Source organism: Homarus americanus, unplaced genomic scaffold (assembly GCF_018991925.1).
Source record: "Homarus americanus isolate GMGI-L3 unplaced genomic scaffold, GMGI_Hamer_2.0 scaffold28, whole genome shotgun sequence".
Lineage (NCBI taxonomy): Eukaryota > Metazoa > Arthropoda > Malacostraca > Decapoda > Nephropidae > Homarus > Homarus americanus.
Window position 1 is genome coordinate 1,849,444 of NW_024742238.1, and position 25,976 is coordinate 1,875,419.

The 25,976-nt window shown below is 44.0% G+C and overlaps 1 protein-coding gene across 1 annotated transcript in view; it reads right to left on the minus strand.

The window, feature by feature from the left end:
- Window positions 1–25,796, minus strand: part of LOC121876548 — a 70,205-nt gene extending 44,409 nt beyond the window's left edge. Inside the window, exons 1-2 of the mRNA XM_042381745.1 lie at window positions 25,757–25,796; window positions 23,268–23,363 (exon numbers count right to left, since the gene is read on the minus strand). Coding sequence (XP_042237679.1) covers window positions 23,268–23,363; window positions 25,757–25,796 — 136 coding nt within the window. The remainder of the gene's footprint in view (window positions 1–23,267; window positions 23,364–25,756) is intronic.
- Window positions 25,797–25,976: the final 180 nt, after the last annotated feature.

The window sequence follows — 25,976 nt, forward strand, 5'->3', positions numbered from 1 at the left end:
CAGACAGTCACACAGACACAGTAGGGGACACACACAGTCACACAGACAGTGTAGGTGGCAGAGAGTCACACAGACAGTGTTGGGGACACACACAGTCACACAGACAGTATAGGTGGGATATAGTCACACAGACAGTGTAGGTGACATACAGTCACACAGACAGTGTAGGCGACAGACAGTCACACAGACAGTGTAGGTGACAGACAGTCACACAGACAGTATAGGTGGCATACAGTCACACAGACAGTGTAGGCGACAGACAGTCACACAGACAGTGTAGGGGACACACACAGTCACACAGATAGTGTAGGTAGCATACAGTCATACAAACAGTGTAGGTCGCATACGGTCACACAGACAGTGTAGTCGGCATACAGTCACACAGACAGTGTAGGTGACAGACAGTCACACAGACAGTGTAGGGAACACACACAGTTACACAGTTACATATACTGCCATCTCGAGAACGCAAAAACGTCTGTAGCTGTCGCCTTCATTGATTTCACTTAAGCGTTCGACCTAGTCGACCACAATATAATCATCAACAAAGCTATTGACCTCGGGCTTCGGAGAAGTCTTATACCATGACTTACAGACTTCCTCAGTGACCGACGCCAAGCTGTACACGCTTCCGAGGGCTGTCTCCACCTTTCAGTCACTCACCTGTGGCGTCCCCCAAGGCACCAAGATGGGACCACTCTTCCTTTTGCTCATCAATGATGCCCTAGAAACCCTGCTCGCTGGAAATATGTCGACGACTCCACCATTGGGATCAGCGTCAACAATTCTGCCCAACTACCGCCCTTCAGGATTTATTGAACAGTCTCCAAAACTGGGCCACCAACAACCATGTCACCATCAACCATGCCAAGACCATGGTTATGCATCAACCTCTCCTCCGACATTGTCCCACCTCCTTCCATTACTCTAGGTCCGAACACACTCCAGGTTGTAGAATTCACGAAGCTCCTCAGCGTCACCATAGACACAAACTAAATTGGAAACCACACGTCAGTGAAGTTGTCAAATCCTCAGTTTCCGTCTCCACCTCCTCCGCCGACTCAAGTCCTCAGAGTTCCTGCACACAGCTCCTCAGTGTTTACACAACATTCATACTTCACAAGCTCACCTATGCCTCCCCACCTGGTCTTCCTCCTAAATGCCACACCACGTAAACACCTAGAAAAAGTGCAAAGAAGGGCATGCAAGATTTTTCTCTCCCTTCCTACTCCACATATCAAAAGCGCTCAACACACTGACCCTTTCGACTCTCACTGACCATCACCACGACCTCATCTGCAAATTTGGTAGAATCTTCTACACCATCCCCGACACCGCTCCTACTACCACCTGAGATCCCTTGTCCGAGAATTGCTGTTCGACACCACAACCGCATCCAGCCCATACGTGCACGAACTGATCGCTATAAGAACAGCCCAGTCCCAACCATTGTAAAATTATCAATAACTTGCAATAAATCAGTGTATTCACTCCCAGTAAACACTGCTCCTTACACTGTCACTATGTTGAAATGAACTGTAGTTTGAGCTTTTCCCCATCTAGTTATTATATGTCTTATTTGTGTCACTTATGTTACTTGTATATTATTTGTAATTCGTAACCCATTCCCCAAATATGTAACTGTATATTTTCAGCCTTCTGGCTGCCAAGCTCTTTCAATAAACCGTTAATTATTATTATTATTATTATTATTATTACACAAACAGTATAAGGAACAGACATTCACAGAGACAATGTAGTCGATACAGACAGCCACACAGACAGTGTAGGGGACAGACAGCCACACAGACAGTATAGGGAACAGACAGCCACACAGACAGTATAGGGGACACACACAGTCACACAGACAGTGTAGGGGGCATACAGTCACACAAACAGTGCAGGTGGCATACAGTGACACAGACAGTGTAGGTGGCATACAGTCACACAGACAGTGTAGGTGGCATACAGTCACACAGACAGTGTAGGTGGCATACAGTCACACAGACAGTGTAGGCGACAGACAGTCACACAGACAGTGTAGAGGACACACATTCACACAGACAGTGTAGGTGGCATACCGTCACACAAACAGTGTAGGTGGTATACAGTAACACAAACAGTGTAGGTGGCATACAGTTACACAAACAGTGTAGTTGGCATACAGTCACACAAACAGTGTAGGCGACAAACAGTCACACAGACAGTGGGTGGCAGAGAGTCACACAGACAGTGTAGGCGACAAACAGACACATAGACAGTGTAGGGGACACACACAGTCACACAAACAGTGCAGGTGACATAGTCACACAGACAGTGTAGGTGGCATACAGTCACACAGACAGTGTAGGTGGCATAGTCACACAGACAGTGTAGGTGACAGCCAGTCACACAGACAGTGTAGGTGGCATACAGTCACATAGAACAGTGTAGACGACAGACATCACACAGGCAGTGTAGGTGGCATACCGTGTCTCAAACAGTGTAGGTGGTATACAGTCACACAGACAGTGTAGGCGACAGACAGTCACACAGACAGTGGGTGGTAAAGAGTCACACAGACAGTGTAGGCGACAAACAGTTCATAGACAGTGTAGGTGGAATACAGTCACACAGACAGTGTAGGCGACAGACAGTCACACAGACAGTGTAGGTGGCAGACAGTCACACAGACAATGTAGGGGACACACATAGTCACACAGACAGTGTAGGTGGCAGACAGTCACAAAGAAACTGTAGGGGACACACACAGTCACACAGACAGTATAGGTGGGATACAATCACACAGACAGTGTAGGTACAGACAGTCACTGAACAGTGTGGGTAACACAGTCACACAAACAGTGTGGGTGTTATACAGTCACACAGACAGCATAGGCGACAGACAGTCACACAGACAGTGTAGGTGGCACGCCACAGTCACACAGACAGTGTGGGCGATGAACCCAGTCACACAGGCAGTGCCAGGACACACACACATTCACACAGACAGTGTAGGTGGCATACCGTCACACACAAACAGTGTAGGTGGTATACAGTCACTGGCTTGGTATGGTGGGACCACAATCACGGAACACACGCAGTGTGGGTGGCATACAGTCACACGGGCAGTGTGGGCGGCAGACAGTCACACAGACAGTGTAGAGGACACACACATTCACAGACAGTGTGGGTGGCATGCCGTCACACAAACAGTGTGGGTGGCATGCCGTCACAAACGAATGGTGTTATGCAATGATCACACAGACAGTGTAGGTGGCATACAGTCACACAGACAGTGTAGGTGGCATACAGTCACACAGACAGTGTAGGCGACAGACAGTCACACAGACAGTGTCGAGGAAACACACATGCACACAGACAGTGTAGGTGGCATAGTCACACAAACAGTGTAGGTGGTATACAGTCACACAGACAGTGTAGGCGACAGACAGTCACACAGACAGTGGGTGGCAGAAAGTCACACAGACAGTGTAGGCGACAAACAGTCACATAGACAGTTTAGGTGGAATACAGTCACACAGACAGTGTCGGCGATAGACAGTCTCACAGACATTGTAGGCGACAGACAGTCACACAGACAGTGTAGGGGACACACAGAGTAACACAGACAGTATAAGTGGGATACAGTCACACAGACAGTGTAGGTGACAGACAGTCACACAGACAGTGTAAGCGACAGACAGTCACACAGACAGTGTTGGTGGCATCCAGTCACACAGACAGTGTAGGTGACAGCCAGTCACAGACAGTGTAGGTGGCATACAGTCACACAGACACTGTAGGCGACAGACAGTTCACACAGACAGTGTAGAGGACACACACATTCACACAGACAGTGTAGGTGGCATACCGTCACACAAACAGTGTAGGTGGTATACAGTTACACAGACAGTGTAGGCGACAGACAGTCACACAGACAGTGTAGGGGATACACACATTCACACAGACAGTGTAGGTGGCATACCGTCACACAAACAGTGTAGGCGGTATACAGTCACACAAACAGTGTAGGTGGCATACAGTCACACAAACAGTGTGGGTGGCATAGTCACACAGACAGTGTAGGCGACAGACCGTCACACAGACATTGGGTGGCAGAGAGTCACACAGACAGTGTAGGCGACAAACAGTCACATACACAGTGTAAGTGGAATACAGTCACACGGACAGTGTAGGTGGCAGAGAGTCACACAGACAGTGTAAGAACAGGATACCGATCACACAGACAGTGTAGGCGACAGACAGTCACACAGACAGTGTAGGTGACAGACAGTCACACAGGCAGTGTTGGTGACTGTCACACAGACAGTGTAGGTGGGATACAGTCACACAGACAGTGTACGCGACAGACAGTCACACAGACAGTATAGGTGGGATACAGTCACACAGACAGTGTAGGCGACAGACAGTCACACAGACAGTGTAGGTGGCATACAGTCACACAGACAGTGTAGGCAACAGACAGTCACACAGACAGTGTAGGTGACAGACAGTCACACAGACAGTGTAGGTGGCATATAGTCACACAGACAGTGTAAGCGACAGACAGTCACACAGACACTGTAGGTGACAGACAGTCACACAGGCAGTGTAGGTGACACAGTCACACAGACAGTGTAGGCGACAGACAGTCACACAGAGAGTGTAGAGAACAGACATTCACACAGACAGTGTAGGCGACAAACAGTCACACAGACAGTGTAGGCGACAGACAGTCACACAGAGAGTGTAGAGAACAGACAGTCACACAGACACTGTAGGTGACAAACAGTCACACAGGCAGTGTAGGTGACACAGTCACACAGACAGTGTAGGCGACAGACAGTCACACAGAGAGTGTAGAGAACAGACAGTCACACAAACAGTGTAGGTGGCATACGGTCACACAGACAGTGTAGGTGACAGACAGTCACAAAGACAGTGTAGGAGACACACACACAGTTACACAGTTACACAAACAGTATAAGGAACAGACAGTCACAAAGACAATGTAGTCGATACAGAAAGCCACACAGATAGTGTAGGGGACAGACAGCCACACAGACAGTATAGGGAACAGACAGCCACACAGACAGTATAGGGGACAGACAGTCACACAGACAGTGTAGGGGACACACACAGTCACACAGACAGTGTAGGTGGCATACACTCACACAAACAATGCAGGTGGCATACAGTCACACAGACAGTGTAGGTGGCATACAGTCACACAGACAGTGTAGGTGGCATTCAGTCACACAGACAGTGTAGGCGACAGACAGTTACACAGACAGTGTAGGTGGCATACAGTCACACAGACAGTGTGGGTGGCATACAGTCACACAAACAGTGTAGGTGGCATACAGTCCGCACAGACTGTGTAGGCGACAGACAGTCACGCAGACAGTGTAGGTGGCATAGTCACACAGACAGTGTAGGCGATAGACAGTGTAGGGGACACACACAGTCACACAAACAGTGTAGGTGGCATACAGTCACACAGACAGTGTAGGCGACAGACAGTCACAGAGAAAGTGGGTGGCAGAGAGTCACACAGACAGTGTAAGCGACAAACAGTCACATAGACAGTGTAGGTGGGATACAGTCTCACAGACAGTGTAGGCGATAGAAAGTCACACAGACAGTGTAGGCGACAGACAGTCACACAGACAGTGTAGGCGACAGACAGTCACACAGACAGTGTAGGGGACACACAGAGTCACACAGACAGTATAGGTGGGATACAGTCACACAGACAGTGTAGGTGACAGACAGTCACACAAACAGTGTAGGTGGCATACAGTCACACAGACAGTGCAGGCGACAGACAGTCACACAGACAGTGTAGGTGAAAGACAGTCCCACAGACAGTGTAGGTGGGATACAGTCACACAGAGTGTAGGTGACAGACAGTCACACAGACAGTCACACAGGCAGTGTAGGTGACAGTCAATCAGACAGTGTAGGTGGGATACAGTCACACAGACAGTGTAGGCGACAGACAGTCACACAGACACCGTAGGTGGCATACAGTCTCACAGACAGTGTAGGCGACAGACAGTCACACAGACAGTGTAGGTGACAGACAGTCATATAGACAGTGTAGGTGGCATATAGTCACACAGACAGTGTAAGCGACAGACAGTCACACAGGCAGTGTAGGGGACACACATAGTCACACAGACAGTATAGGTAGGATACAGTCACACATACAGTGTAGGTGACAGACAGTCACACAGACAGTGTAGGTGGCATACAGTCACACAGACAGTGTAGGTGACAGACAGTCACACAGACAGTGTAGGTAGGATACAGTCACACATACAGTGTTGGCGACAGACAGTCACACAGGCAGTGTAGGTGACAGACAGTCACACAGACAGTATAGGTGGCATACAGTCAAACAGACTGTGTAGGCGACAGACAGTCACACAGACAGCGTAGGTGGCAGAGAGTCACACAGACAGTATAGGTGACCACACCTCACTCATATAACACCATCTGTGAGGGAATTACTACACCACGTGAGGCCCCTCATAACACCATCTGTGAGGGAATTACTACACCACGTGAGGCCCCTCATAACACATCTGTGAGGGAATTACTACACCACGTGAGGCCCTCATAACACCATCTGTGAGGGAATTACTACAGCACGTGAGGCCCCTCATAACACCATCTGTGAGGTAATTACTACACCACGTGAGGCCCCTCATAACACCATCTGTGGGGGAATTACTACACCACGTGAGGTCCTCATAACACCATCTGTGAGTAATTACTACACCACGTGAGGTCCCTCATAACACCATCTGTGAGGGAATTACTACACCACGTGAGGCCCCTCATATCACCATCAGCGAGGGAATTACTACACCACGCCAGGTCCCTCATAACAACATCTGAGGGAACTACTACACCACGTGAGTTCCTCCTAACACCATCTGGGAGGGAGTTACTACACTACGAGTTTGCTGTTCAACACCTATATTAATCTGTATGTTCACTGTATGTTCCTTTACCTTTCTCTAATGAAGGCTTGTGTTAAACCACCAATGTATGTAATAAGTCATTTATGTCCAATGTATATTTTCAGCCTTCGGGCTGCAGAATTTTTTTCAATAAACCGTTAATTATTATTAGTATTATTACAGTATAAGGAACAGACAGTCACAGAGACAGTGTAGTCGACACAGACAGCCACACAGACAGTATAGGGGACAGACAGTCACACAGACAGGTAGGTGGCATACAGTCACACAGACAGTGTAGGCGACAGACAGTCACACAGAGAGTGTAGAGAACAGACATTCACACAGACACTGTAGGCGACAAACAGTCACACAGACAGTGTAGGTGGCATACAGTCACACAGACATTGTAGCCGATAGACAGTCACAGAGACAGTGTAGGGGACACACAGTCACACAGACAGTGTAGGTGGCATACAGTCACACAAACAGTGTAGGGGGCATACAGTCACACAGACAGTGTAGGCGACAGACAGTCACACAGACAGTGTAGGCGAGAGACAGTCACACAAACAGTGTAGGTGGCATACAGTCACACAGAGAGTGTAGGCGGCAAACAGTCACACAGCCAGTGTAGGTGGCATACAGTCACACAGACAGTGTAGGTGGGATAGTCTGGACAGTGTGGGCGACAGACAGTCACACAGCCAGTGTAGGTGGCATACAGTCACACAGAGTGTAGGTGGCATACAGTCACACAGACAGTGTAGGTGGGATTGTCACACAGACAGTGTGGCGACAGACAGTCACACAGACGGTGTAGGTGGCATACAGTCACACAGACAGTGCAGGCTACAGACAGTACACAGACAGTGTAGGCGACAAACAGTCACATAGACAGTGTAGGTGGAATACAGTAACACAGACAGTGTAGGCGACAGACAGTCTCACAGACATTGTAGACGACAGACAGTCACACAGACAGTGTAGGCGACAGACAGTCACAAAACAGTGTAGGGGACACACACAGTCACAAAGACAGTGTAGGTGGCATACAGTCACACAGACAGTGTAGGGGACACACACATTCACACAGACAGTGTAGGTGGCATACAGTCACATAAACAGTGTAGGTGGCATACAGTCACACAGACAGTGTAGGTGACAGACAGTCACACAAACAGTGTAGGTGGCATACAGTCACAGAGACAGTGCAGGCGAGAGACAGTCACACAGACAGTGTAGGTGGGATACAGTCACACAGACAGTGTAGGTGACAGACAGTCACACAGACAGTGTAGGCGGGATACAGTCACACAGACAGTGTAGGTGACAGACAGTCACACAGGCAGTGTAGGTGACACAGTCACACAGGCAGTGTAGGTGACACAGTCACACAGACAGTGTAGGCGACAGACAGTCACACAGTCAGTGTAGTAGACACACAACATTCACACAGACAGTGTAGGTGGTATACAGTCACACAGACAGCGTAGGCGACAGACAGTCACACAGACAGTGTAGGTGGCACACAGTCACAGTCACAAATATGTAACTGTATATTTTCAGCCTTCTGGCTGCCAAGCTCTTTCAATAAACCGTTAATTATTATTATTATTATTATTATTACATTGTAGGCGACAGACAGTCACACAGACAGTGAAGGCGACAGACAGTTACACAAGCAGTGTAGGTGGCTTACAGTCACACAGACAGTGTAGGCGACTGACAGTCACACAGACAGTCTAGGTGACAGACAGTCACAGACAGTGAAGGTGGCATACAGTCACACAGACAGTGTAGAGGGACACAGACAGCAACACAGACAGTGTAAGGGACACAGACAGCAATACAAACAGTGTAGGGGGACCAAGACAGCGAAAGATCCAATTTAGGTGACACAGACAGCTACACAGACAGTGTAGGGGGACCAAGACAGCGAAAGATCCAATTTAGGTGACACAGACAGCTACACAGACAGTGTAGGGGGACACAGACAGCCACACAGACGTGAAGGAGACACAGACAGCCACACAAATAGTGAAGTTGACACAGACAGCCACACAGACAGTGAAGTTGACACAGACAGACACACAGACAGTGTAGGTGACACAGACAGCCACAGAGACAGTGTAGGGGACACATACAGCAACTCAAACAGAGTAAGGGGACACAGACAGTGTAGGTGACACAGGCAGTGTAGGTGACACAGACAGTCACACAAACAGTGCAGGGACACAGACAGTCACACAAACAGTGCAGGGGACACAAACAGCCACACAGACAGTGTGGGGAAAAAGACATCCACACAGACAGTGTAGGGGAAACAGACATCCACACAGACAGTGTAGGAGACACAGACAGCCACACAAACAGTCTAGGGGACACAGACAGCCACACAGACAGTGTGGGAAAAAGACATCCACACAGACAGTGTAGGGAAACAGACATCCACACAGACAGTGTAGGAGACACAGGCAGTGTAGGTGACACAGACAGCCACACAAACAGTCTAGGGGACACAGACAGCCACACAGATAGTGTTGATGACACAGACAGTGTAGGTGACACAGACAGCCACACAAACAATGTAGGGGACACAGACAGCCACGCAGACAGTGCAGGGGACACAGACATCCACACAGACAGTGTAGGAGGCACAGGCAATGTAGGTGACGCAGACAGTTTAGGTGACACAGACAGCCACACAAACACACTGTGTAGGGGACACAGACATCCACACAGAGAGTGTAGGGGATACAGACAGCTACACAGACAGCCACAAAAACAGTGTAATGGCCACAGACTGCCACACAGAGAGTGTAGGGGGCACAGACATCCACACAGATAATGTAGGGGGACACAGACAACCACACAGCCAATTTAGGGGAACACAGACAGTGTAAATGAGTGTAAATGACACAGACAGCCAACTAGACAGTATAGGGGAACACAGACAGTAACACAGACAGTGTTGGTGTCACAGAAAGCCACACAGAGAGTGTAGAGGGACACAGACAGCCACACTAACAGTGTAGGTGACACAGACAGTGTAGGTGACACAGACAGTCACACAAACAGTGTAGACGACACAGACAGCCACACAGACAATGTAGAGGACACAGACCGCCACACAGACAGTGTAGGGGACACAGACAGCCACACAAACAGGGTAGACGACACAGACCGCCACACAGACAGTGCAGGGGACACAGACAGCCACACAGACAGTGTAAAGGGACACAGACAGCCACACAAACAGTGTAGGTGACACAGACAGCCACACAGACAGTTTAGGGACACCGACAGCCACACAGCCAGTGTAGGTGACAGCCACACAGCCAGTGTAGGTGACAGCCACACAGCCAGTATAGGTGAAACAACCACACAAACAGTGTAGTGGACACAGACTGCCACACATACAGTGTAGGTAACACAAACAGCCACACTAACAATGTAGGTGACACAGACAGTGTAGGTGTCACAGACAACCACACAAACAGTGTAGGTAACACAGACAGCCACAAAGACAGTGTAGGGGACACTGACAGTGTAGATGACACAGACAGTGTAAGGGACAAAGACAGCCACACAAACTGTAGGGGCCACAGGCAGTCACACAGACAGTGTAGGTCACACAGACAGCCACACAGACAGTGTAGGGGACACAGACAGCCACAAAGACATTGTAGTTGACACAGACAGCCCCACAGGCAGTGTAGGTGACACAGACAGCCACACAGAGAGTGTACATGACACAGACAGCCACACAGACATTGTTGGGGACGCAGACATCCACACAGACAGTGTAGGGGACACAGATAGGCACACAGACAGTGTAGATGACACAGACACCCACACAGACAGTGTAGGTGACACAAACATCCACACACACAGTGTAGGGGACACAGACACCCACACAGACAGAGTAGGGGGCACAGACAGCGTAGGTGACACAGACAGACACACAGACAGTGTAGGGTACACAGACACCCACACAGACAGAGTCCGAGGACACACAGCCACACAGTGTAGATGACACAGACAGCCACATAGGCAGTATACGTGACACAGACAGCCACATAGACAGTGTAGATGACACAGACAGCCACAGAAGCAGTGTGGGGGGCACAGACAACCACACAGCCAGAGTAGGGGGACAGACACCCACACAGACAGTGTAGGAGACAAAGACACTCACACAGACAGAGTAGGGGACACAGACAGCCACACAGACAGTGTAGATGACACAAACAGCCACACAGACAGTGTAGAAGACACCAACAGCCACACAGACAGTATAGATGACACAGACAGCCACACAGACAGTGTAGATGACACAGACAGCCACAAAGACAGTGTACATGACACAGACATCCACACACAATGTTGGGGACACAGACAGTGTAGGTGACAGAGACAGCCAAACAAACAGTATACGTGACACAGACAGCCACACAGACAGTGTAGATGACACAGACAGCCACACAGACAGTGTAGATGACACAGACAGTGTTAGATGACACAGACAGCCACACAGACGGTGTAGGTGACACAGACAGCCACACAGACAGTGTACGTGATAGATACAGCCACACAGACAGTGTACGTGACACAGACATCCACACAGACAGTGTGGGGACACAGACAACCACACACACAATGTAGGGGACACAGACAGCCACACAGCCAATGAAGGGGACACACAGCCACACAGACAGTGTAGACGACAAGACAGCCACACAGAAAGTGTAGGTGACACAGACAGCCAAACAAACAGTACGTGACACAGACAGCCACACAGACAGTGTAGATGACACAGACAGCCACACACACAGTGTAGGTAACACAGACAGCCACACAGACAGTGTAGAGATACAGACAACTACACAGGCAGTGTAGATGACAAAGACAGCCACACAGTGTAGATGACACAGACAGCCACACACACAGTGTAGGTAACACAGACAGCCACACAGACAGTGTAGGGACACAGACACACACACACAGTGTGGGGGACAGAGCCACACAGACAGTGCAGGGGTTCACAGACCGCACACACAGCCATGGGGACACAGCTATACAGACAGTGTAAGGTGACACAGACAGTGTAGATGACACAGACAGCTACACAGGCAGTGTAGATGACACAGACAGCCACACAGACAGTGTAGATGACACAGACAGCCACACAGACAGTGTAGATGACACAGCCACACAGACAGTGGACGTGACACAGACATCACACAGTCAGTGTAAGGTATACAGACAGCCACACAGACAGTGTAAGTGACACAGACAGTGTAGGTGACACAGACAGCCACACAGACCGTGTAGATGACACAGACAGCCAAACAAACAGTGTACGCAACACAGACATCCACACAGTCAGTGTAGGGATACAGACAACCAGACAGTGTAAGTGACACAGACAGTGTAGGTGACACAAACAGCCACACAGACAGTGGACGTGACACAGACAGCCACACAGACAGTATAAGTGACACAGACAGTGTAGGTGACACAAACAGCCACACAGACAGTGTAGGTGACACAGACAGCCACACAGAAAGTGTAGGGGACACAGACAGCTACACAGACAGTGTAAGGCACAGACACATACAGCCAGAGTAGGGGCACAGACACCCACACACACAATGTAGGAGACACAGACAGTGTAGATGATACCGACAGCCACACAGACAGTGTAGATGACACAGACAGCCACACAAACAGTGTAGATGACACAGACAGCCACAAAGACAGTGTACGTGACACAGACATCCACACACAATGTGGGACACACAGTTAGGTGACACAGACAGCCACACAGACAGTGTAGGTGACAAAGACAGCCACACAGACTGTGTAGATGACACAGACAGCCACACAGACAGTGTAGATGACACAGACAGCCACACACGCAGTGTAGATGACACAGACAGCCACACAGACAGTGTAGGGGATACAGACAGCCACACAGACAGTGTAGGTGACACAGACAGCCACACAGACAGTGTGAAACAGACATGCACACAGACATTGTAGGTGACACAGACAGCCACACAGACAGTGTAGGTGACACAGACAGCCACACAGACAGTGTACGTAACACAGACAGCCACACAGACAGTGTACGTGACACAGACATCCACACAGACAGTGTAGGGGACACACAGCTACACAGACAGTGTAGATGACACAGACACACACACAGCCACACAGATAGTGTAGATGACACAGACATCCACACAGACAGTGTAGGGGACACAGACAACCACACAGACAGTGTAGGTGACACAGGCTGCCAAACAAACAATGTAGGGGGACACAGACAGCTACACAGACAGTGTAGTGGGACACAGAAAGTGTAGTGGGACACAGACATGCACACAGACAGTGTAGAGGACACAGACAGCTACACAGTGTTGGGGACACAGACAGCCAAACAGACAGTGTAGTGAAACAGGCAGCCACACAGACAGTGTAGGTCGCACAGACAGCCACACAGAACTGTGTAGGGGACACAGACACCCACACAGACAGTGTAGAGGACACAGACAGCTACACGGACAGTGTTGGGGACACAGACAGCCACACAGACAGTGTAGTGGAACAGGCAGCCACACAGACATTGTAGGTCGCACAGACAGCCACACAGAACGTGTATGGGGACACAGACACCCACACAGGCAGTGTAGGTGACACAGACAGCCAACCAAATAGTGTAGGGGATACAGACAGCCACACAGACTTTGTAAGGGGACACAGATAGCCACACAGACATTGTAGGGGGAGACAGGCAGACACACAGACAGTGTAGGGGACACAGACAGTCACACAGACAGTGTCGGGGACACAGATAGCCATACAGTGTAGGGGGACATAGACATCCACACTGACAGTGTAGGAGACACAGACAGCCACACAGACAGTGTAGGGGACACAGACAGCTACACGGACGGTGTTTGGGGACACAGACAGCCACACAGACAGTGTAGGGGGACACGAAGACAGCCACACGGGCAGTGTAGAGGACACGAACAGCTACACGGACGGTGTTGGGGACACAGACAGCCACACAGACAGTGTAGGGGACTGGGTAGCCACACAGACAGTGCTTAGGGGTCTGAACAGCCACACAGACAGTGTAGGGGGACATAGGCAGCCACAGCAGGCAGTGTAGGGGGACACAGACAGTCCCGCACAGACAGTGTAGGGGGACATAGACAGTCACACAGACAGTGTAGGGGGACATAGACAGCCACACAGACAGTGTAGGGGACACAGACAGTCACACAGACAGTGTAGGGGGACATAGACAGCCACACAGACAGTCACACAGACAGTGTAGGGGGACATAGACAGCCACACAGACAGTGTAGGGGACACAGACAGCTACACAGACAGTGTAGGGGACACAGACAGTCACACAGACAGTGTAGGGGTAGTGTAGAGACGGCGTCACTGCCCGGGGTTGCCTCCAACCTTGGCCTTGCATTCCTGGCATAGCGGCGCGCAGGCTCGCTTCTCGCCTCCACTAACACACTCTTTATAAAACCTGTGCCGCACTCGGGCGCACTCTGACGCACCCTAGCGCACTCCCCCGCCCAGGAAACTCACTTATAACTCTTTAACAATTGATATCTTACTGCTCATTCACGTCTGCAAGGCTTAACTTTCAATTGTAAATTAATTATACCTCTATGAGTATTGGTAGTTGCCAGTTAGCCAATATCTGCGTTATTTATGTTCTGTTTTGGGTGAAATTAGACTAAGTAAACGTTTAGGTGTGGCTCAGTAACTTTCTGATATATTTATAATTTTCTTTTGCAGTATTTTCAATTATTTGGTAGAAGATTCGAGGTGAATTCAGTTATAATTGTTGATATTATCTGTTCCGGGAGTTGGGGAAGGTGATGGTGGTGGTGATGATTTTGGTGGTGGACCGGTGGTGATGATTTTTGGTGGTGGTGGTTGTAATATTGGTAGTGGTGATGATGGTGGCAATGATAGTGGTGGTGGTGATGGTGGAGGTAGTTGTGGTGTTAGTGGTGATGATAAAGATGGTGGTGGCGGTGTTGAAAATGTTGGTAGTGTTGGTGGTGGTGATGATGATGGTTATGATAAAGATGCTAATGGTGGTGGTGATGTTCGTGGTCTGTAGCTCATTCTATGTATCACTGTATTACACTGTATCACTGTATTACACTGTATCACTGTATATCCTGTACTAGTGGGTTCAAAGTGCTGTAGCCACACTGCCTCTGGGACCCAGTTTCACATAACACAGTGTAAACGGTGCCAGTATGTGCAGGATACACACCTGTGCAGGATACTGACCTGTGCAGGATACTGACCTGTGCAGGATACTGACCTGTGCAGGATACTGACCTGTGCAGGATACTGACCTGTGCAGGATACTGACCTGTGCAGGATACTGACCTGTGCAGGATACTGACCTGTGCAGGATACTGACCTGTGCAGGATACTGACCTGTGCAGGATACTGACCTAGTAATGTAAGCAGTACAGTGACCCTGAGCTGTATTGGTGTACCTGTGTTTGTTCTTGTACCTGTACCGTCCTGTACCTGTGTTTGTATGTGTACCTGTACCGTCCTGTACCTGTGTTTGTATGTGTACCTGTACCTTCCTGTACCTGTGTTTGTTCTTGTAACTGTACCTTCCTTTACCTGTGTTTGCATGTGTACCTGTACCTTCCTGTACCTGTGTTTGCATGTGTACCTGTATCTACCTGTGAATGTGCTTCCATGTGTACTTGTACGCTTGTATGTGTACCTGTACCTGTGCTTGCATGTGTACCTGCACCTGCTTTTGCATGTGTACCTGTATCTACCTGTACCTGTGCTTGCATGTGTACCTGTATCTGTACTAGTGCATGTACTGTACCTGCCTCGTATTAGTACCTATAAATGTATATATATATATATATGCACTTATAATTGTGTATGTACCGTACCTGTAAATATTGTATACCTGTACTTGTACCTGTTTCAGAACCTCAACCAGTACAGTCAGTCTAAAAACTATCGTTACTTGAGGGGGTCGATGAATTCCAGAATGAACACTGTGACTCCTGTTGTTTCGGTAAGGTTGTCAAAATCCTTCGTCCATTGCGTCATATTTTCTCAACACAATTTTATCAAGATTTTTTTTTTTTTAGTGACTGTACCTCTAATATATTCACGTGTGTGTGTGTGTGTGTGTGTGTGTGTGTGTGTGTGTGTGTGTGTGTGTCATATCATTCTTTAACACTGAACTTCAACTTGTACCAAAATTTAGTTGTTTTGAGGTATCGTGGTAGTAATGGTTGTGGTGATGGTGGTAGTTGTGGTAGCAGAAGGTTGGGTGTAGTAATGGTGGTAGTTGTGGTAGCAGAAGGTTGGGTGTAGTAATGGTGGTAATAGTAGTGGTAGCATCGGTAGATCACGTGGGTTATCTAGAGTTATCCCTCACATTCCAACTTGCCTCACACACACACACACACACCCCTCTCTCTCTCTCTCTCTCTCTCTCTCTCTCTCTCTCTCTCTCTCTCTCTCTCTCTCACCTGTACACTTATTACTTTTTTTGCCGCCGTCCAAATATCACACAATCGAAGGTCATTCAACAGGACTTTTATTCTTTTTGACTGGAAGCTCGGGTGTTGGTGACGTGTTGGGATTACCGCCATGTACTTTCGTTTTTTGTCCCTCTCACTCAGAGTAGGAAGGATGTAGCAATCATGTATGTTGTGTGTGTGTGTGTGTGTGTGTGTGTGTGTGTGTGTGTGTGTGTGTGTGTGTGTGTGTGTGTGTACAGTAGATTATATTTTCGTACGAATTTGTTTGTCTTGTATTATTCTACGTCTACATAATTATATACTGTATGGGATTTTCAGTTTCATCATCCCTCGATCTGACTGAATGTTACGGTACACCTGTCTGTATAGTTGCGATTATTGGTGCGTTGTGTTGATACTTCTCACGTGGTCTCTGGTACAATCAGCGTACACACACACACACACACACACACACACACACACACACTCTTTCAAAATGTCAGACAAGCGGTGAGTTCTTAGTTCACTCGACTTATAAAGATATCACGCCTTCAGAAACACACTGTCAATATACCGAGTCATTATACTGGACGAATATTCTAACATACGCGATAAACATAGAGTATACGCACGTCTTGCCTCACCTAGCATACCCATCCTCTCTGGCCACACCACAGAACTCACCGTGATGTTTGTCCTCATAAACACAAAATATCCAAACACATATAAAAACAATTGATCTTATTAATATGTTTGTATCACATACTCGACGTAGGGAGAGAATCCAATCGTATATCCAATCCCTCAATCAGTGTTTAGCGCCTTCCAATCCCCCCGTGCAGGCCTGGCGCGCGACCCGGTGTGTGGCAGAGCGAAGCAGCGTGACTCCCCAAGATCTCTTCGTTGCCAACTTCTCATTTTCCCCCTTAACTCTCCTGCTGGCTGGCGTATACGAACTCGGGAAGAATTCCATTAGGTGTTATATATGAGTTGTGAAAGTTATTGAGGTTATAGAGTGAGTTGTGAGTTGTAATGCAAGGTGAGAGAGTGTGCAGATCATGGAAGGTGAGTGAACTGATGAAGCCAGTTGGCCACTTCTTTCATAAATCTATCTCTTATTTTCTCCCTCAGTTGTGAACACCACGTCTTGATGACATGAATTACGCGAGACGTTTACGACCAGCTGTGATAATGTTACACTGAGCTATACGCTGTCAACATGTTGTCCCAGAGAGGAGAAATGTATCCCGCCCCCACCCATCGTAAAACACAAACTAGCAACTCTGGCCAAAGGTATTCCAAGCACTCCATTAAAAACGGACTTTTGCTTTTCTGGGGTGGGTTAAGAGTGTGTGTTGGCAGTATAGGAGGAGGGGGAGAGGGAAAGGGGGAGGAAGGGGGGGTGGATTATATGGTTTAGGGGAAGAAGAGGCACGGTGAAAACAGGTAAGGAAGGCAGGTGGACATTTGAAGGCGACCGAAATAAAAAAGAAAAAACGAAAATACGAGAGATAAAAGAAACAGAGAGAGAGAGAGAGAGAGAGGTAAGGAAGGGTAATGACAGACACACACACACACACACACCAACCAAACGACTATCTATAACGCGCTGGGGGGGAGTGGGTGTTTTTTTTACCCCCACCGGAGAGATACTAAAGGTATTATCATCCTCCATCATCCTCACTGTCAACCACGTACAAGTTTTCCCTGACCTACCACAACGTTATCTAGATACTGTTGGAGGACTCGATATTAGGATGATGTTTGATATATTAGGATGATGTTTGATATATTAGGGTGATGTTTGATATATTAGGATGATATTTGATATATTAGGATGATGTTTGATATATTAGGATGATGTTTCATATATTAGGATGATGTTTGATATATTAGGATGATGTTTGATAGATTAGGATGATATTTTATATATTAGGATGATGTTTGATATATTAGGATGATGTCTGATATATTAGGATGATGTTTGATATATTAGGATGATGTTTGATATATTAGGATGATGTCTGATACATTAGGATGATATTTGATATATTAGGATGATGTGTGATAGATTAGGATGATATTTTATTTATTAGGATGATGTTTGATATATTAGGATGATGTTTGATATATTAGGATGATGTTTGATAGATTAGGATGATATTTTATTTATTAGGATGATGTTTGATATATTAGGATGATGTTTGATATATTAGGATGATGTTTGATATATTAGGATGATGTCTGATATATTAGGATGATGTTTGATATATTAGGATGATATGTCTGATATATTAGGATGATGTTTGATATATTAGGATGATGTCTGATATATTAGGATGATGTTTGATATATTAGGATGATGTTTTGATATATTAGGATGATGTTTGATATATTAGGATGATGTTTGATATATTAGGATGATGTTTTGATATATTAGGATGATGTCTGATGATGTTTGATATATTAGGATGATGTTTGATATATTAGGATGATGTCTGATATATTAGGATGATGTTTGATATATTAGGATGATGTTTGATATATTAGGATGATGTTTGATATATTAGAATGATGTCTGATATATTAGGATGATGTTTGATATATAAGGATGATGTCTGATATATTTGGATGATGTTTGATATATTAGGATGATATTTGATGATATTTGATATATTAGGATGATGTTTGATATATTAGGATGATGTTTGATATATTAGGATGATGTTTGATATATTAGGATGATGTTTGATATATTAGGATGATGTCTGATATATTAGGATGATGTTTGATATATTAGGATGATGTCTGATATATTAGGATTATGTTTGATATAATATTAGGATGATGTCTGATATATTATGATGATATATTAGGATGATCTGATATATTAGGATGATGTTTGATATATTAGGATGATGTTTGATATATTAGGATGATGTCTGATATATTAGGATGATGTTTCATATATTATGATGATATATTAGGATGATGTTTGATATATTAGGATGATGTTTCATATATTAGGATGATGTTTGATATATTAGGATGATGTTTCTTAGGATGATGTCTGATATATTAGGATGATGTTTGATATATTAGGATGATGTTTCATATATTAGGATGATGTTTCATATATTAGGATGATGTTTGATATATTAGGATGATGTTTGATATATATTAGGATGATGTTTGATATATTGGGATGATGTCTGATATATTAGGATGATGTCTGATATATTAGGATAATGTCTGATATATTAGGATGATGTTTGATATATTAGGATGATGTGATGTTTGATATATTAGGATGATGTCTGATATATTAGGATGATTTAATCTTAGGATGATTTGATATATTAGGATGATGTTTGATTTTAGGATATATTAGGATGATGTTTGATATATTAGGATGATGTCTGATATATTAGGGTTATGTTTGATATAATATTAGGATGATGTCTGATATATTAGGATGATGTTTGATATATTAGGATGATGTTTGATATATTAGGATGATATTATGATATATTAGGATGATGTTTGATATATTAGGATGATGTTTGATATATTAGGATGATGTTTGATATATTAGGATGATATTTGATATATTAGGATGATGTTTGATATATTAGGATGATGTTTGATATATTAGGATGATGTTTGATATATTAGGATGATGTTTGATATATTAGGATGATGTTTGATATATTAGGATGATGTTTGATATATATTAGGATGATGTTGATGATATATATATTAGGATGATGTTTGATATATTAGGATGATGTTTGATATATTAGGATGATGTCTGATATATTAGGATGATGTTTGATATATTAGGATGATGTTTGATATATTAGGATGATGTTTGATATATTAGAATGATGTCTGATATATTAGGATGATGTTTGATATATTAGGATGATGTCTGATATATTTGGATGATGTTTGATATATTAGGATGATGTTTGATATATTAGGATGATGTTTCATATATTAGGATGATATTTGATATATTAGGATGATGTTTGATATATTAGGATGATATTTGATATATTAGGATGATGTTTGATATATTAGGATGATGTCTGATATATTTGGATGATGTTTGATATATTAGGATGATGTTTGATATATTAGGATGATATCTGATATATTAGGATGATGTGATATATTAGGATGATGTTTGATATATTAGGATGATGTTTGATATATTAGGATTTTGGATTTTGGTCGTCACATAAAGTCTTAATAACAGGAAGGAGATACGAGCCTAACCCAGGTGACTGAGGGTGATGAAGGGGTCGGGAGACAGTCGGGCTTCTTACATGATAAAACTTCATTAACTATCACAAATTTATCAATACATGAGATAGTAGATAGGAGACTATTTCAATGAATATTTTAATAATCTTGGAAATAATTAGTTGATAGTTATAGGATTATTTTGAGGTTAATTTCAGTGTTTATACGAAATGTTGAAGATTTTAAACCAGACACAAAATTCCTTAAGGGTAACGAGATTAATTTATTGAGAAAAAAGTTATAACCAGTTAATGTGATAGTAGGATAATAGGGACAATTAAAATAGGTCAGATACAATTTCATAATGAATTAGAAAAGAACTAACAGGTTAGGTTAGGTTAGGTTAGGTTAGATTAGGTTAGGTTAGGTTAGGTTAGGTTAGGTTAGGTTAGGTTACTCTCGTCTTGTGTTTATAATATACAAGAAAGAGAAGCATCAGGTGAAGGGGCACGTATAAGGTGGAGGTATTTGGGTATAAGTGTATGAATGTGAGGTATAAGTATAGACTGTATAGGAGTCATATATACATATATGAAGTAACCCTTTGACCTCTGACTTTCTCTTTGACAACAACGACGAATGACCTCACATGACAACAATGGTGAATGTGCTAAGTGGTGCTGACGCCAGATGATTTAATCGGCTGAGAGAAACCTCTACCACTTATAGGATTAAACATACCAAACCTAACTTAACCTAACGCTAGCTTTATCTATCGTAACCTAACCTTATCTATCGTAACCTAAAATGACGCTAACCTAAGATGACGCTAACCTAAGATAACCTAACCTAACGCTAATTTAACGGTAACCTAACCTTACCTAATCTACTGTAACGTAACGCTAACATAAGAACATAAGATCATAAGAATGGAGGAAACTGCAGCGGGCCGATTGACCCATACTGGTCAGTCCCATTTGCACCCAACCCCTATTGCTCATACGTCCACCCAACCTGTGTTTGCAGCTATCCAGCGAATTCGAGTTAATGATGATGTTTGGTAACTTATTCCATTCATCCGCTACTCTATTTCCAAACCAATGTTTACCTATTTCTCCACTAAATCTAAATTTGTCTAATTTAAAACCATTGTTACGAGTTCGCTCCTGGTTGGATAGTTTGAGTACCTTTGTAATGTCCCCATTCTTTAGCCCTGACTTCCATTTATACACCTCTATCATATCGCCCCTCGCTCTACGTCTCTCGAGGGAGTGTAAATTAAAATGCTTTAGCCTGTCTCTATACTCAAGGTTCCTAATGCCCGGGATTAGTCTTGTCATTTTCCTCTGAATTCTTTCCAAGGATTTTATATCCATTCTGTAATACGGTGACCAGAAATAAACCTAACCTAACCTTACCTAACCTAACCTAACATGACCAAACGGCAACATTAGACACCCAACTTATTTCACTCGAAGATAAACCACCCTAACGCTAACCTAATCTAATTCGACCTAACTTACTCTAACCTAACCTAATCCCAGATAGTGTTAGAGTCGTTAATTTTAAGGTGAAATATGCTAGGGTTTCTTATCTACAGGTTAGGTTAGGTGAACTCTTAATTAGGTTAGGTTAGGTTAGTGTTAGGTTAGGTTCTTTAGTAATCGATATAATTTGGGGTGTCTAATCTTCAGGTTAGGTTAGGTTAGGTTAACGTTAGTGAGTTTAATAATCAGTTGGAATAAGCGACTAACTTAATGATGAAACATTTGTCTTAAGTCATCCTGCACAAGTCAAGTGAATGTCTGAATCTAAATCAGGACCTCTAGCTTGACCTTTGACCTTTTGACCCTGACCTTACCCTGTATGATATATGACCCCTGTGATGTTAACTTCGCGAGCTCGACTTTATGACCCTGACCTTGTGACCTTGACCTTATGATATATGACCCCTGCGATGTTAACCGTGTGAGCTTGACTATGACCTTGACCCTGTGACATTTGGCCCTCTGACCTTGACTTTATATGTCAATGTGATCTTGACTGTGTGATGTGTGACCTTATGACCCGTGACCTTGACCCTCTGACCTTGACCTTATGTGATGACCCTGTGATCTTAACCCGTGACCTGACCCTGTGAACATCTGTATAACTCATGAACATTTGGATAATTAATGAACACCATTATTACTCCTGAACACCTGGATAATTAATATACAGTAAACATCTGGATAACGTATGAACACCTGGTTAATGAGAGAGAGGAGGTAGAAGTAACAGCAGGTAACCACAACATACATAGTGTGGTTGGTGTAAAGGTCACTCACTGCCTCCACACAGCCAATCACACCACATTCTGCTATAACTGGTACTCCACACAATAGATTTCGCTGACATCAATGCTTAAAAAAATATGAGTAATGGTTGCGTCTTGAGGTGCAGGTTTTTTTTTTTTTTATAATCTCTTCGTAAGTCGGAAGAAAAAAAAAACTTGTGTACTCACCTAAAACATCTTCGAAATCATATTCCTCTGGATCACATCTTTCCTGTGGAGGGGAGAAGACATGAACATTATCAGTATGCACGGAAGTGTTGGTGGCTCACAGCAATAGGTGATGAGAAATGAATGACCGAAGTTAAGTAAAAAATGCCTTACACCGTTTCGCGCGTGAGAGTGGTGGGCGCCCGAGGCTGTGGAGGGCGGGAGGGAGTGGGAGAGAGGGAGGGAGGGATGCTGCCTGGCCGCCTCGCCCAGCTAGTGGGGACTGCGTGATGTTATTCAACGTTGTATCGAGTTCAATGATCCTAACGTGAAGTTTCTCCTCCCCTCTGTATGATGTATAATATAGTTATACTACATCTATACATCACCTGTTGCTGTTGATCAGTGATATAATCCACGTAATATTTATCTAAAGTCTTCTTTAAAACTTGAGTCTTTTATCTTACAATGATCAATATTTCGTGTTTTTGTCTCTGGTGATATTTTGTGTTTTATGTGTGTTAGTTTTATTAACCAGTTCCGGCTCTTGTTGGTTCTTTATGTTTGTTTCTTTACCTGGAAGTAGTGACGTTAGTAAAGCATGTTTGTTTAATACTGATATTATTATTATTATTATTATTATTATTATTATTATTATTATTATTATTATTATTATTATTATTATTATTATTATTATTATTATTATTATTATTATTATTATTATTATTGTTATTGTTATTGTTATTGTTGTTATTGTTATTGTTATTGTTATTGTTGTTGTTGTTATTGTTATTGTTATTGTTGTTTTTGTTGTTCTTGTTGTTAATGTTGTTGTAACTTCACCTATGTTGAAGTCTTAGGGGTTCAGGTTTGTGTTTGTGAACCATCTGGGGGATTCGGTTCAGGGGTTCAATGCTGGCACGATGCTGTTTACGGAACAGGTGTGTAAAGGTGGGTAAGAAAATTTATATTATCTGTGAACCTAATAAAATTCAGTAACATGGCAACTTGGAACTCATGAACTTAAAACAACAACAATAATAATAATAATAATAATAATAATAATAATAATAATAATAATAATAATAATAATAATAATAATAATAATAATAATAATAATAATAATAATAATAATAATAAAAGTAACATTAAAAATACTAATAAAATTAATACTAAAAAAATATCAATAATACAAACAATAATAATAACAAGGCGACACTTAAACAAGGTGTTAACTCTTCGACTTCTTTAACACCACGACCTTGACCTATCGATCTTTTAACCCATGAAACACAACAGCTGCTCGACACATCAATGTAAACACTGCAATTCTTCCCGTGCGTGAGTAACGGTGCGGATATAGACTCTTTAACAGGCAACAGAAAGAGAGAGGGACAAATGGCGCCGTTTACCTTACCCACACGGCCTAGTTCGTGTGGATAGTGATAATGAAAGTGGATTTAGAGAATTGGTGGTTGTGGGTATCCGGGCTACACCCACCATTGTCTAGTACTAATAGTGTATTTATCTTTAGTCGGGTTTTCGTATTGTTCAAATTTTCAGTAACTCATGAATCGTCTCTTGCTTAATATGTTGTCAGGGTGTCTAGTGTACAGGGCCGAGTGTACATGTGTTAGTGTACAAGGACTAGTGTAGAAGTGTTCGTGTAGAAGGACTAGTGTACAAGAGTTAGTGTACAAAGACTAGTGTATAAGTGTTAGTGTTCAAGAATTGAGTGTTCACATACGAGGCTAGATCTCTCCCAGCGAGTAATGACGTCACCAAGCAAGATCACGACATGGGGTCATAATGTCACATTGAGGTCACAGAATTACCAGGTATTGTTCTTCTTGTTGACCTGTGCAGTAATTGTAACCACGAGTGTACAAGGTTATTCACTCCTGGTATGTATACGTGGCTGGGATGGTGCACATGCATACATACGTACATACACTCCTCACACAAGTATACTCTTGTACAGATATATTCGTTTACATACACACAGCAATACATACATACGATATACAGTCATATACATATATATTTTAATATATATATATATATATATATATATATATATATATATATATATATATATATATATATATATATATATATATATATATATATATATATATATATATATATATATATATATATATATATATATATATATATATATATATATATATATATGTGTGTGTGTGTGTGTGTGTGTATTGGTGTGTGTGTGTTGGTGAGTGCTTGTGCATGTGTGTGGGTAGGTGAGTGTGCGTGTGTGTGACTGGATGCGTGAGAGTAAATTACACAGCCATTACTGAAACAATGGATCGACTCCCACCTCGTCTCCCTCATCAACCCTCAGGCCGCCCCCACCCACGACACACACACACACACACACACACACGAGTCCGTCCACAGTTTTGAAGAGAGAGTGCTGAAATTTGGTAGGGAGGTGCGGTTACTGTCAACTACTAAACGCCCTTCGTCTCTCCACCTGAACCACGTACCCGGAGATTCAGACTCGTGAACCTGAACCAGTAGACTCATACATAATTCTGCCAATAAATGCTTCGGACTCTAGAGTTTGAATCTCAGGGTTCGTGGTCCAGGGTTAGACTCGAACGGATTTTATTAATTGATTGTACACTATCTTATATCCCTCTTCCTCCACCTAGAGTACACAAGAACATAACATAAGAAAATAAGAAGTCTGCAATAGGCCGGTTG